Source organism: Heloderma suspectum, chromosome 2 (assembly GCF_057233095.1).
Source record: "Heloderma suspectum isolate Gila_16-S chromosome 2, 16-S_ref, whole genome shotgun sequence".
Lineage (NCBI taxonomy): Eukaryota > Metazoa > Chordata > Lepidosauria > Squamata > Helodermatidae > Heloderma > Heloderma suspectum.
The window spans coordinates 205,659,755-205,674,356 of record NC_139459.1 but is presented as its reverse complement, the minus strand read 5'-3'; the positions used below and the strand labels follow the sequence as shown (position 1 = coordinate 205,674,356).

Below are 14,602 nucleotides of genomic sequence, written 5' to 3'. Positions count from 1 at the left end.
CTGAGACCATGGCAGGCAGTGGCGGCTCCAGGTTTTGGAGGGCCCTTGGGCAAGACACCCTCAACGGTCCCCCACTGGCAGAAAGCAAGGAAGCAGTGGCATCTGCTGCTCCTCCTTCTCACCATCTCCGTTGTCTGGGCCAGAGCAAGAGACAGGTGAACAAGCAGTTTGCAATGGTGAAGAGGAGGAGCAAGTCCAGGGGGCTCCTGTCAGTGGGACCCTGCTGGGACGTGAGCCCTTGGAAGGTGCCCAACCGTGCCTGCCCTTGACAATGGCCCTGACTGGGCAAAGGATTAAAGCCCCTTCCTCCCACCAGGGTGTCAATCTGGTTTCCTCCCTGAGCCCATGCCTGCTATATACTGTTTTAAAAAGTCATTCATGCAACTAAGGGTGCATCTACACAACCATTCATTACCATGTTGACTTGTGCTGGCATTTCCAGCGTGTGTTAGGTTTTGACCCCATATTAGTCTAGCTATACGAAGGCACCTATAAGAACATGCCTCCTCAAAAGTGACTCTCAGGGGTTATATTTCTGTCATATCCCATCATGCATCATTTCAGAATTTGCGGACAGAAAGGGATCTCTCTCTCTCACACACACACACACACACTCACTCACACCCCTTATAACCCTTCCTCAACCAAATTCCCTCTAGCTGTGTTGGACTACAACTCCCAGAATTCCCCAGCCAGCTCTGCTTATATAATATAAGCTTTATATTATATTATATTATATTATATTATATTATATTATATAAAGCATTATATTCCAGTACTGCTGGCCAAGAAGCACACTGACAACCCTCCAATGTCAATAAAAGCCATGGCCTCATCCTGAGACCACAGTATATCTCACTTTCTACAAGGTTCATCCAAAGGAAGAGGGGATTTACCCTCATTAGCCACTCCAGAACCATTACACAGTTGAGACTCCCCAAGTCCTAATAAAGAATTCTGTGTACATGATGCCATAATGATTAATAGTCTCTCCTGTAACAGTGGTTTCCTGTGGGATTCCAGAGTAGCAACAGTGTCATGGATGCAAAGCGCAACACTAATCGGAGTGGCAAGAACAAAACAGGCCGCAATCCTATACATACTCTCCCAGCAGTAAAATGTGACGGGAGACAACATGCATAGGATTGTACTGACAGATATTCTGGCCCAGCCTTCTGTAATCTGGTGCGCTCCAGATGTGTTGGACTACAATGTCCACCATTCCCAGCCAGCATGTTCAATGGGCATGCTGGCTGAGCTGGTGGGAGCTGTAATCCAACACTGAGGACCAGTGATTGGGGACCAGTGATTGGGGAAGGCTTTTTCTAGCCCATAAAACAATGAATGCTTACTATAGCGGTTGTGCAGCTCCACCCGGAATGTCCAGCCTCAGGAAGAATCCTGTGTGACCCAAAAGCTTGCAACAAGCACTTTATCTGTTTGGTGTAGATAAAAGATACAATGTCTCATGCTCAGGATTTCTTGTTCTGTGGCAGGGGTGAAGAGCCCTGCCCACCTGGAGGCTAAAGCCAGCTCTCTGGGGCTCCTCAAATGGCCGCTGCCCCTTACCCTAGCCCCACTCCCTTTTCCCCAACCACAACTCGTCTGGTGGTTTCTGAGCATTGGTGCAGTTTCCCCCCCAGTCTAAATGGTTGAAATGACTCTCCTAAGGCTTAGTGACTGGCAGGAAGAGCTTTGAGCTCAATTATGCTGGTATTGCTGGCTCCTCCCCTTTTGCTGGTATTGCTGGCTCCTCCCCTTTTGCTGGTATTGCTGGCTCCTCCCCTTTTGCTGGTATTGCTGGCTCCTCCCCTTTTGCTGGTATTGCTGGCTCCTCCCCTTTTGTTTTCAGTTCTGCGCACCGTTGGTATGTGGCCCCCCGAGAGGTTCTCTGAAATTATTATTATTATTATTATTTATTAAGCTCTCTGGGTGGTTTACAAAGATTAAAAACATTAAAAAATACAGTATACATGGATTAAAGGCCATTTACATAAAAAAAACACGAACAGACAATACACACAAGAGGACATATATCCAAAACAACTTCAAACAAGCAATCGCAAGCAAACATCCATAACCATAAGACCATAAGACAATCCAGGATCAGTTAAAACATATCAAAATGGACTTTGGCTCTCGGGCTGAAAGAGATTTGACACCCCTGTTCTGTGGGATCAACCCTGTGATTTCAGCGTTAATACACCTAGAGTGCTGTGCGCCTTCGTGTGTGCACAAGCCCTCAGGCCCTTGGACTGGATTAGAAATTAGGGACCACGAAGCTGTGATTGCAACGTTGATCAGCTGTGATTGCAACATTGATGCACCTAGAGTATTGTGCACCTCTGTGAGTCCCCTCAGGCACTTGGACTGGATTAGGACTCAGGGCCCACTAAGGGAGCTTCTTTCTCTCTTTTGAAAGGCAACATGGACCGGCATCACTATGAGATGTTCACAAAGTTTGGGGACGATGGCTTTTTGCTCCACCTGGACAACGCAAGAGGGTAAGGCATTCCTCAAACCACCTGTAAGCCCTGAGGATCTAAGGAAAGGGCTGTTTGGAGGAAAGGTCTCTCCTGGATCTCCTGAATGTGACCAAGGAACGCCCCATGCAGGGTAGGGCTAACTGAATTACATGCTGACTTCGGTGACAGGTCCTATTAAAATCCTAATAGAAATCTGTGTGTCTTAGGTAAGCATCAAGGAGTGTTGGCCTAAAATCTGTGTTAGACCTCAAGTGACCTAACAGTTCTCCCCAGGGAATCTGGGAAATGTAGTACTGGGGGGCGGGGAAAGATCTCTATCAGGAAATTCTGGGTATGTTCATCGAACTACGATTCCCGGGATTTTGTAGTGAAGCCAGGGAAGCATAACAGCTATAAAACCACTTTAAGTTTTTAATGTACTGTAAATTCAACTTCGAACATGTCTGGGAAAAACGTCCAGCCTGGCACCTTATTGAATGCACAGGGGGAATCCTACTGCATGTTGTCATAGCCTTCAGAGACCTCACGTCCAGTTGTCATCAATAAGTTAAACAGCAAAAAGCAACACCTTTTTAGAGGGTCAGCATTAATACTGCACAGCAGCTTTTCCCAATCTGGTGCCCTCCAGGTGTGCTGGACTGCAACTCCCATCATTCCGCCCCACCTGGCCAGTTGCAGCCCAACACATCTGAAGGGCACCAAGTTGGGGGAGGCTGCTGTACAACAGTCTTTCCAATACTAGCATTTCTTTAAGCCTTACTTCATGAGAAGTCACTAGTTCAGAGCCCACAAGCGTCTACAAACTTTGCCCAGCAAGCAAATAAGCTAATTTGGAAGCAAACTCTGTAGTGTTATATTCCTAGGTCTCTGATTTTTTATTTTTTTTTTAACTTTGCCTTGGGTTAGGGCTGAATATGGCAGGCAATTTCTCAATTAGTGAGGTAAACCCTCAAGTATGAGCTTTCCATAAATAAGGAGGATTCAGGTAATATAATATAAGCTGTTAATATAACAGCTGGTCTTATATTCTCCTGAGCTTTCCATTAGAAAGCCTTGGGGTGGGGTGGGGTGGGGTGGGGTGGGGTGGGGTGGGGTGGGGAGGAACTAAGTGAGGCACTGGAGATCCATTTCTGGGTCTCCCATTTCTTTTAAATGGCTTTGGAAAGCAACCCCAGGGAGTTTCCAAATTGGCTGGGGACTGCAGAACTGGGGGACTGTCATTTTCCCCATGATAATCTCCCTCCCTGATTGCTATTTGCCCTTTAAGGGAAACTTCTGGGTCTCCCTAACTGGGCAAATAGCAGCTTAGGGAGATGGGTCTACACTGGGGAAATGGCTGGGCGGGGTGGATGATAAGCCCCGCTCTCCCAGGACCACTGACTTGGTCCAATTCAGGAAGGGGGTTGCCGTTGCTTTTAAAAGACATTTTAAGCCGCTTTTAAAATAAGAGACAGGAGATCCAGTCACAGATCTCCAACATCTAGTGTAATTTGGCTCATAGTTGCAGTCTGTTGAAATCAGGTATGTCATACATGCAGTCAGGTACGGGGTGACCCTTTCTTTTAAGGCAGCCTTTCATAACCTGGTGCCCTCCAGATGTTTTGGACTTCAACTCCCATCAGCCCCAGGCAGCATGATCAATGATCAGGAATGCTGGGAGTTGTCATCCAACACATCTAGCTAGAGGCACCAGGTTGGGGGGGGGCTGTTTTAGGGCATCCGGGACTTCTGAAGCTAGCAACAGTGTGATCAGCAGCGTAACGTTGCTCTAGATGGCCTTGGGATGGCTGGCTCACCAGACAGGTTTTGCTGACTTTCAAATCCAGTTTCCTCCTACAGCAGGGGCTGATGGGAGTTGAAGTCCAAAACGTCTGGAGGGTACCAGGTTGGCCTAGTGACTTGCAGGGTAGGTTGAGAGCGTTGTCAGCTTGAGCTGTGATTTTAGGCACAAAGCATCTGTCCTCTACCTGTGGCACGGTATGGTCTGGATCACATAGGGAGTGAGTGGGAAAGGAGGTAGGACTTGTTTCCTTTCAATTTGATGATTCTACAATTCTCCTGTGTGTTGTGCCTGCATTTTCAGGTACAAGTACAAACCCAGTTGGTACCAAGACATATAGGATGAATGTTAAATCCCATTGACTGCCGTCCTCTGATGACCGTTCTATCTATCCTTCCCTCAAGTCTCTAAAAATGGTTTGGGCACAACTTTACACTGGTATTTTCACTTGTTTGTCTGTTGCTCTCATAGCTTTGGGAAACATTCCCATGATGAGATCTCCATCCTGGCTCCACTTGAGCAGTGTTGCATGTGAGTACTTGTCATCTGGCGTTAATCTGATTCTACGGAAAGGTTAAACGAGAGCTCCCTGGGCCATACCAAGCAAGTGAGCGCTTGCTTCCCCTGAGGGGGATGGAATGAGGCATCTTTGCCAGGCGCCACTCAACACATCTCATCAGTTTCAGCCTGTGGCAGCTCCCAAAAATCCTCCCCACCTCCAAATGTACAAGTTTGGAAAGGATGGTGGCATGGGGAGGGGGGAGCATGGGAACTGGAAAAGTGGGGACTCCGATCATGGGCACTTCTGCATATACTCGCAGCAGCATCCAGGGATGCTGGTAACCATGAGAATGACATATTCCCAGTGTGCTCACTGTCCCTTGGCACTTCCATGGCCAACCTGTGGTATAGTAGTAAATGTTGAAGTGCAGCCGCTCATCGTGACAGTCCCTGTATCCACACCTCAAGGAGGGTCCAAATCTCCAGGCGGTTGTGTTGATCTATATCAACAAAACAGTTCTGTAGTTTTACCTCTGCCAGGAGCAGGTCTTTTGTAAAGCTAGTGGGTCTGAATTGCCCATTGAAGACCAAGCCACCCCAAAATACTTTGCATTACAACGGGGAACAAGATATTGTTGCTGGGGAAATTCATTCTTTGCCCCCCTTGCCCCTTGCCAGCTACTATGGGAATTGCAGCTCAGCTCAGAGGGAACAGGGAATTCTGACAGGGGTGTCAGATGACGTCAGCATCCCTGGTAATAAAAATAGTGCCGGCATTGCATCCCTGCAAGTCCTGGCTCTGCTACACCACTGCAACCGATGTTCACATCCAGGGCATTTCCCAGGAGCCCTGCCCCCCGCTCTCCAACATCAACCCTCCTCCCCGGTATGTTTGGGAAAGTGGGGAGGACAGTGGGGAAGTCTTCCAGGAATGACCATGGCAGGGCCTGAGACTCTCAGATTGCCACTTCCATACCCACTGCTCCATTTTGGAATTCAGACCATTTTTCAAACACTTGGCAGATTTGACAAAAATAATTCAATTTTTCTGAGTTATTTCTAAAACAGGCCAGGGCAAAATCCCAGCTGCGTGTGAAAGTCAAGATTTGGAGGTGCTACTGCATGCACATCCTTCCCCTTCAAACCTGCCATTTGTCAACACATAAGGAAATTGAGGCATTTCTTTTGATCCCTGTGAAGAACATCCAGACTTTATTGGCTTCTAAAGGGAGTGAAAGAAACCTGAACATCATCCATTACAATGGTGTCCCCCTGCAGCGATTAGAGAGATGCTCATAAATCTTACTGCCTACATCCTCTCCAGCTACTCCTTTATTAATTCATATAAATCAAGAGTGAGGCCCTTAAAGAGCTGTGGCAAAGGGTTATTCATCCTCCAGTTTCTCCATACACCTAACCATTTCCGTCATGTCCCCTCTGTATTTCTGTGCTATGTGATGTCAAAAGCATCATCTCTGGCCATACAGCTCTATTGAGCCTCTAGGTCAGATTTCAAAGGCCATTATTCACACCTTGCAAGACTTCTAGTTTATAATTATATAGTTGCCAATAAATCCTTTCAATGAACTCCAAGTCTGTGTGATTTAAATTGGCTGTTGCTCACACCTAATTTGAAATAACCACCTCCTCTCAGTCAGCCACAAACTTTCACTAAATCACTATTTTAAATGCAGACAGGGTGTGGCCTGCAGCAACATCAAGCATTAGTACAGTAACACAGACTCTCATGTATCTGGAATTTAGGTGTAGGGTTCGGTTTCGATGTTTGCATTTCCAGAGAAAACCTCCAAGGTCGTTCGCAGATGTAAATACCTTCAGGAGGAGCTGGTGCAGTTATGTCTGTTGCAGGGTTAATACTTCTTCCCTCCCTCCGGCTGTAAATCCAGAATGGGTTCCCCCTCCCCTTCAGGAAATTTTTGAATTAAAAAACAAAACTCAGGAACCTGCCATGCTTATGCAATTAAACATTTAGCCAATCAGTTAAAACACACACACACACCTACCTTGAAATGTTGCTTCTGGGGGAGGGGGCAGGGGTGGTTTTGTGTTGGCCCATAGGGAAACAGGAAGAACCGATGGCTCCCAAGTTTGATTCTCTGATGTGAATCCACTGGGATCACCACTCAATCTGTGTATATCTACAGTCAGCCATGTTTCTAGACGCCTGTCTCTAAGGCAGTTTGTGAAATATACATCTGGCATGTGCAAAAGCAGTGGTGAGGAACCGATGGCTCTCCAGATGTTGCTGGATTACAGCTCCTATCATCCCTGACCATTGTCCATGATGGCTGGTGCTGATGGGACATGGAGTCCAACAACATCTGGAGGACTGCAGACTCTCCATCTCTGTGCTAAGCGCTCAGAAGTCAAGAGAGCTTTGATTTAAGTCAGGATTATCTATGACAGGAAATGTAGCAACTATAAACCACATATCTCCCTGTCCAGCCTGATTACTTCCAGGCTCTGTCCAGATGATAGTTTTTCAGAGACTTAAATGTAATACCACAGAACTGGCAGTGCCTACAGTACCACACATTGGATTTGTGTGTCCTGCGATGGTCTCTAGTCAAATTGATCTTACAGCTTAGCAAGTGGTACCCTAGAAAAGCCAAAGCTAAATTCAGACATGTGGCTGATACTATTGCAATAGCACGCATACATGCCTGGAATATGTCTGGAATTTGTTTAAAAATTAAATGCTTATTTTTAGCATGTAAAAGAATGGATGCTTATCCACGAGTATGTTCATGATGCTCTTCAAAGGGAAGGGGGAAATGAATGCAATAATATCTTGCTTCCTCTGAAGTGCTCCTGCTATGTAAGAACTGGGACTTTAAAAAAGTTTTCCTTAGGAATAAAATTGACCAGACCAGAAACTGTTTGCAATCTGGTCTAGTCAATTTCATCACTCCATTGGCTCCAATGGGACTAGAGGAAGCAGATGCAATTAAGAGAGCGGAGTAAACATCACATATCCACACAAGCTTCTGCAGTGAGGAGAGGCTGGTCTTAAGGAGTTACAGCTCGTTTGAATGAGCTCTTCTGCTTTGGGGAGGAGCTAATGAAGACACTGAAGCCCTCCCCTCTAGAAACCCTGCAAGTCCTTTCCTCTGACTTCTGGGGATTCGTCAGTCATAGTCCACGCATTTTCAAGCCTGTCTTTGAAACAATGCAAGATGGAAGCTTGCTTTAGAACCAGAAAGAAAGGAAGTTGATACACAGCAGCTGCTCAGTATTAAATGTCTTGCTTCCGTTGAATACTAGAATACTTTGCCCTAAGCAAGCCCAAGCATATTTTTGCAGCCACGATGAAGCTTTTATGGCATGTGAGATTTTAACATATGTTTTGTTCTTGGTCTGATTTTACTAAATACGTTATACGTATTGCTGTCGTCCTTTGGCTCTTGGGATGAGAGCAAACTGGAAATGGAAACAAATGTCTTGTAGCAACTATTACTCTTGAACATTAGCTAAGGACAAGCATGCACTAGGTGGAGAATGTAGAAATGACATTTATTTCCCAGCAGGCTTAGGCTCAGTGGGCAACATCTCACAAAAGAGCCACCCCACCTGGAGACCACTTACCAAGGTGTCATGTGGATTGACCCTACCCCACTGAGTTGGTCCCTTGCTGCCACAGACTGCCATTAGGAGTGCTTTCCTGGCAGCACAGAGACAAACCACGCAGTGAGGACTGATCGATCTGCATGGCAAGCCGGAACAGAACAGACAAAATGGCTCACTGTGTGGGATGGCTACCACAGGGAGACCTGTTTTAAGTAGCCATGAAATGTGCCCCTAAGACTAAGGACAGCAGTGGAAGGAATAGAGAGAGATTTAAAATAGCCACCAAACACTCTCTCCTCCAGTTAAACCAGGAACGGTTTGGGTTGTGGTACATGGCCAAAATAGGCCCCAGATCAGCCATGCAGGGCATAAGGAATGGCTACTAGTCATGACGGCTATATATTACCACCAGTATCAGAGGCAGTGTGCCTCGCAGTACAATTGCTAGGGAATACAAGCTATTACACTCATGCCCTGCTTGTGGGCTTCCCACAGGCAGCTGGTTGGCTACTGTGTGAACAGAATGGCACACTAGACTGGCCTTTGGTCTGAACCAGCAAGGCTTTTCTTCTGTTCGGGTCTGCATCAGGGTTAGTTTTGTAACCTGCACATTCACCAGCTGCATGGCAAACTCATGGCTGGGAGACATGTGCAACCACCTTTCAAAAACCCAGATTAGTCATCTACACCCCATGTAATTTGTACCTGCCATCTTAACACACTGCCCACATGCATAGGGAATTGGCTGATCAGATCTTAGCTGCTGATCATGTTTTAAAACCAACAAAATGAAAAACCAGGGGACAGCTGCAGGAACACATGAAATGATGAAGTTGCCTTTGAGTGTGTTCCAAACACTTTGCCATCATTATAGAGTAGCAGAGGAAGTAGTAGCTTGAGCAGTAGTAGGAAAGAGATGTAGTTGTGAGGCACACAGTAAACCCCAATAGGACTCAACCATCAAGGGAGAATTCACTTTTGGGTGCCTTCCTACACACTCTTTGAATTTGCATTCCATTGAAGAGCCGTGTACTTCACATTATTCTTGCACACCTTTCCAACTACTCTTGCAGAATATGTGATGCTCCCCTTTCAGTATCACATAGTATGTATGTTCAGTTGTCCAAATAGCAATCTAATGACATTAGACACTCCCTCTAATAGCAAACTCAGATGGTAAGTGCCAAGAGAAATTGAGTCCAAATTAGGACACAAAGGTTTTCAGAAGTACCAAAACAAACAAACAAAAACCACACATCTAAGAGGGCTTGCGTGCTTGCATAAAGACCTTGGCTCAAATCTGGTTTCCTCCTGGAGGTGGCGAGGCATACCTTTCTTGAGCTCCTTACAGCTGAAGGAAGATAGGGCTGGCTGATGGGAAATCTGACCAGGAGTTGATATCTTAATGACATGGATATGAAGTTAGACTGTTGGTTTATCTAGATCAGTATTGTGAGTGACTGATAGCCTTTCCCCAAGATCTGAGGCAGGGATCTTTCCAAGCCCAACATCCATTGAAGTGGAGGGTGAAGAGAACTGAAACCGAGCCCTTCTATATACAAAGTGTGTGCTTTACGACTCAGCAGCCCTTCCCTGTCTGCCAACCACATGCTCTTTATTTGTAACCTATACACAACCAGTTCCCAAACATCTGGAATAAGGAGAAATCTCTCAGTAAGCTTAAGCCCCAACAGCTCTATTATTAAAAATGAGGCATTTGTATCTCCAGCTTTCAAGAGTAGCTGAGCCAGTGAGGTAGTTGTTTGCTTGCTTGCATAAAGAGCTTGGCTCAAATCTGTTTTCCCTCCCTCCTCCAGAATAAAGAAGACGACATTATTACGGCTGGAGCTCTTGGCTCAGCCGGACTACAAGCTCAGCGATATCATGCGGGAGTCCTTGCTTCAGGACCGCCTCATCCCTGTGCTCACAGAACCCCACCTCTTGGCACTGGACAGGAGGTTACAGATCATCTTGAAGGCAGTGGAGAAATGCATAGAGGCCAGTGGAGAAGATTCTGTTGTGGCTGACACTGAGCCACTGGAAACGCCAGCCTTTGACACAGTGACCCAGTCAAGCTAGAGGACCAGGGGGGAAACTGGACCTGGACTTTAATGGCTGCTCAAGTTCCCCTAACCCCGGACAGTTGGCATGGGCATAAGGGAAGGTCTCTAGAAGGCCATGTGTAAGCAAGCAGTTGGGATGGTGGTGGTGGTAAAAATGGCACAACTGGGGTGTTTCTAGTATTAATTTACTGGAACCTTACCTCCACTTCATTCCACCCACTGATCTTTGTGCCTCCTTTCCAAGAGACCCGAAGAAAGTGCTCTGTAACTGCAAAATCATGCTCTTTTGAGTGTTGGTGCAGTTTGTGGGATCTGTCTGCACCCTCATTGCCAGAGGTTATCAGGCTTTGACCTTCTAACTGGCTGATTGAATAAAAGGGGGCCACTAAAAAGGGACACATGCCTGACACGTGTGTGTGCAACTGCATCAGGCTCCGGGACAGTAAGGTAGCCCTCAGGGATGTTCAGTTTGTGGACAACCACAGCAGGATGGCCAGCAGGGCAAAAATGCCAATGTGCTGGAATATTGGGAGTTCAGATCCTTCTCCTGACTAAGAGTGTTTGTAGGCACATTTCTCTACAGTTACACATAACTGTGGGTCTGCATTGTGTGCCTTTAGGTGGTTCATAAGACATCAGAAGAGCCCTGCTGGATCAGACCAAGGGTCCACCTACTCCAGCATTCTGTTCACACAGTGGCTAACCAGCTGCCCACAGGAAACCCACAAGCAGGACATGAGTGCAACAGCTCCCTCCTGCCCATGTTCCCCAGCAACTGGTGTACATAGGTGAGAGTGGAGGTAGCATATAGCCATCAGGATTAGTAGCCATTGATAGCCTTATCCCAGAACCACAGCAGTGAAAGAGGAGAATGGCAGCAGTGGCATGGAGGTCAGGCAGTCCACATGGATAAGCAGTCCTTGCATGTTATTACAGCTGCTGTATGAAGGCGCCACTAGCTGAAATCTTTGCAGCTTCTCACAGGGCATTCATAATGCAAGACCTAGTCTAGGGTAGTGTCTTAACAGGTGTCTCAAGATCACCCCTTCTAATATTCCATCTGCATCAGACTGCAAATAGAGCTAAAAGTTCATGTTGGAGTCTTCTAAGCAACCTCTAACATAGTAGCCATAAAAAAAGAAAACATAGCCTGCCAAAGAACAAGCAGAAAAGGACCCTGAAATGGTACGAAGTCTAGAGAGCATTCTGAAATACAGGGGCCGGGGGTGGGGGCTGCAACAAAGCGTTGCAGCGTGGAGTGCTCCTGTTCACAGAACCAGCCAGCCACTGCCATCCTTCTATTTTCCATTCCCACCCACCCAAACATTCAGCAGTCTGTGGCCACTGAGCATGCTTATTGGGCTGGGTTTTTTGTGAGGGTGCTCCTTATTTAATTTCTATACTGCCCAATAGCCGAAGCTATTGGGGTCTTTTGCAAAAGTTTTGTTTTGTTTTTTACTTCTGCAAACCTTGGGGTTCCTCAGGTATTGAGACCTCCCTTTCATTTCTCAGTGGCTCTGTTTTGACTACAATCCTGTTGGATCTCAATATCGGCTAAGTTTGCTATATTAGGGGGAATGATAGCTCCAGAAAGCAGAACTGGTAGAGTCACTTATATACGTATAAGATGGCTACCAGCCAACCATTTGGATCAGATACCATTGTAAATGTAAATCTGCATACATGTGCTCAGGAAGCATTCATAGGAATGAAGCTGCAACAAGTTAATCTGAAGTAGCCCAAGACCGGGATCATTAAGCTATAGGACAGGATGGTCGGTAATATGGTTAGCCAAACTTGTTTTAAAAAATATTTTCCTCCAGCCAGTTTTCCTCCAGCCATTTCTCTACTTCTGAAATTGGTGTGTCTGTGCGTTGTGTTTACCTTTGGCTCCTGTGGTCTCTTAAAAGGACCATCATGTGGTTGCTTACTGTTGTGGAGCATATGAAGGATCTGAAGAGATGGCACATATTCTTCTAAGCTAGAGTTCATGGCATGCCTTGGAGCAGTGGTAAATATCTAAGAACAGAGGCACCAGGTCTCAGGGCTCCATAGAAGTTACCCCCACTGATCTGAACCATGCCTCCTAATCCCAGAGGGTCAGTGGCTAAGGTCATTCAGTGGTGAAAGAAAGCAATTCTGAATATCAGGCCCAGCATCAGCACATAACATAGGCAAGTGCCATGGCCCCAGACAGCCAACAGCAACAGGTGCTAGCACTTAAAACTGTTTGAAAGGCCTGTTGCCAAGTGGAGAAGCACTGGGTGGCTGGTTTTCCCCACAGCGCCTCTAGGTGCCATCCTTAGAGCAGCAGAGGGGAACTTTAGGTCCAGAGTCCTTAGGCCCAGGACTCCAGCCCTCCTTGAGTCCCCTAGATGTCCCCAACCCCTTCCCCCCAGCCCCTGATCATTTGGTGGTTTCCTGGCTTCTGTGCAGTTTTTCCCCGCTCTAAAAGGTTGAAATGCCTTTCCAAGGCTTAGTGACAGGCAGGAAGAGCTTTCAGCTAAAATATGCTGGTATTTTTAGCCCCACCTATCACTGGAATGCCACCCCAAGAGCTTCTCTGAAATGAAATTCAGCCTTCTGGCTGAAAGAAGTTTGACCCCCAGCCCCAGATAACATATTGTACAGGGCCCCCTCAAACCTGGTGCCAGACCTGCTGAATATGCTCAGGAACCTAGTAGAAGAGATGCATTTAACGGAGGCAGTATTACCTCCAGTGACCCAAAGTGGGAAAATGGTATTAAAAGTAGATTCCAGGATTCCCTCAGTTTACATTCTGCCTGGGAGTGTTGGGAATTAGCATGAATATTGGTTATAGTCTTGTTTATCTATTTGGCTGCAGCCTGGACAGAACCACCTAACAACCCAAGCATTAGCATTGTCCTCTCAGCCCAGGCATCTAATTTAGGAGGCTACAAAAAAGGCTATGGCAATGGTCAGGAAAGTCGGGCAGTTTTGCTTTGCTTCCCAGATTGAAACATTTGCCCTACATTTTATACAAATAGTATCCCAGTTTTAAAAACAATTGTTCCGTGGCACCTACTGCCTCCTCCCCTCCAGACCCATCAGTAATTGATTACCATCCATGTATATTAGCATACTTGAAAACTAAAGCTTCTACATTTGGGTATTTGAAAAGTTCTGCTGCTGACAAATTTCTACCATTATGTGTGCCAATACATCCAAGTAAGCTATATCTGTGCATTGCAAAATGCCAGGGATTGCATGGCAACACTTGCAGAAGTCAACCTGGGGTGCTAACAGGTTAAATATTTTACACTAGTGAAACAGCACTGATTGAGTCTCTCAGCAACTATGGCCAAGTAGCAGAGAGGTCCTACGTCAGCCATCCAGCAAAATAGCTCAACAAAATTGCTAATTCTTCATTTGAGTTCTGTCTGTTCAGGGTTTCCCATGAAATATGCGATCTACTTTTCATTTTCACTTTAGCCTTCAGGACAAGAATTCCATCTCAACAGATTATGCAACACCATAAAATAGGTTATTGTTTGTTATTTACTTTAACATTGTGTTACAGCTCCCTCTACTGATAGTCTCCAGACAGTAACAGTTAAAAGGTTTTAAGGGGTGCAATTGTATGGGGATAGGAGACCACCTATCCAATGCAGGGCAGGAGAAGCATGGAGGGGATCGTTCCCTCTGCGCTTCTCCTGCCCTGCATATGCAGCTAGACAGCGGATTTCGGCTGTCTAGTCGTGGGATGGCGGAGCAGGGGAGAAGGCTGCTGGACGACACATAGGATTCACACCATATCGTTCATGTAGTTCATTAGCAAGATAACAGCAAATCTAACTAGCATTTTTCCTAACAATTTCAACTATCAACAGGCAGAAACTAATTCAGGAAGGTGATAAACTATGTTCTTCAGAATCAGACTTGAAGTGAATAGGAAAGAGGCCTTAACACGAGCAGAAAAGTGTATCAAATGAGCACTACAGAGAACAATCCAAGACCCAGCGCAGACATAATCATCCTTTAATCATGACTGAGAGATCTGGAACAAGCGTCCTCTTGGACTGAAGGACAGTAGATTTCTTAAGGTGGCTTAGCAAAAATTTTAAAACCCTGTAAAGCAATCCTAATTCAAACGCAAGGTTATGGAACTGGACCTAAATTACAGTTAACGTAACTTCAGATGCAACGCAAAGCCAGTATGGGGA

At 46.1% G+C, this 14,602-nt stretch overlaps 1 protein-coding gene across 1 annotated transcript in view; it reads left to right on the top strand.

Moving 5' to 3' along the window:
* The window catches only part of FAM20A (FAM20A golgi associated secretory pathway pseudokinase), a 48,699-nt gene extending 36,310 nt beyond the window's left edge, over positions 1–12,389 (top strand). The window contains exons 9-11 of the mRNA XM_084837515.1: positions 2,423–2,504; positions 4,738–4,797; positions 10,173–12,389. Of these exons, the coding sequence (XP_084693641.1) occupies positions 2,423–2,504; positions 4,738–4,797; positions 10,173–10,434 (404 nt within the window). The 3' untranslated portion in view covers positions 10,435–12,389. The remainder of the gene's footprint in view (positions 1–2,422; positions 2,505–4,737; positions 4,798–10,172) is intronic.
* Positions 12,390–14,602: the final 2,213 nt, after the last annotated feature.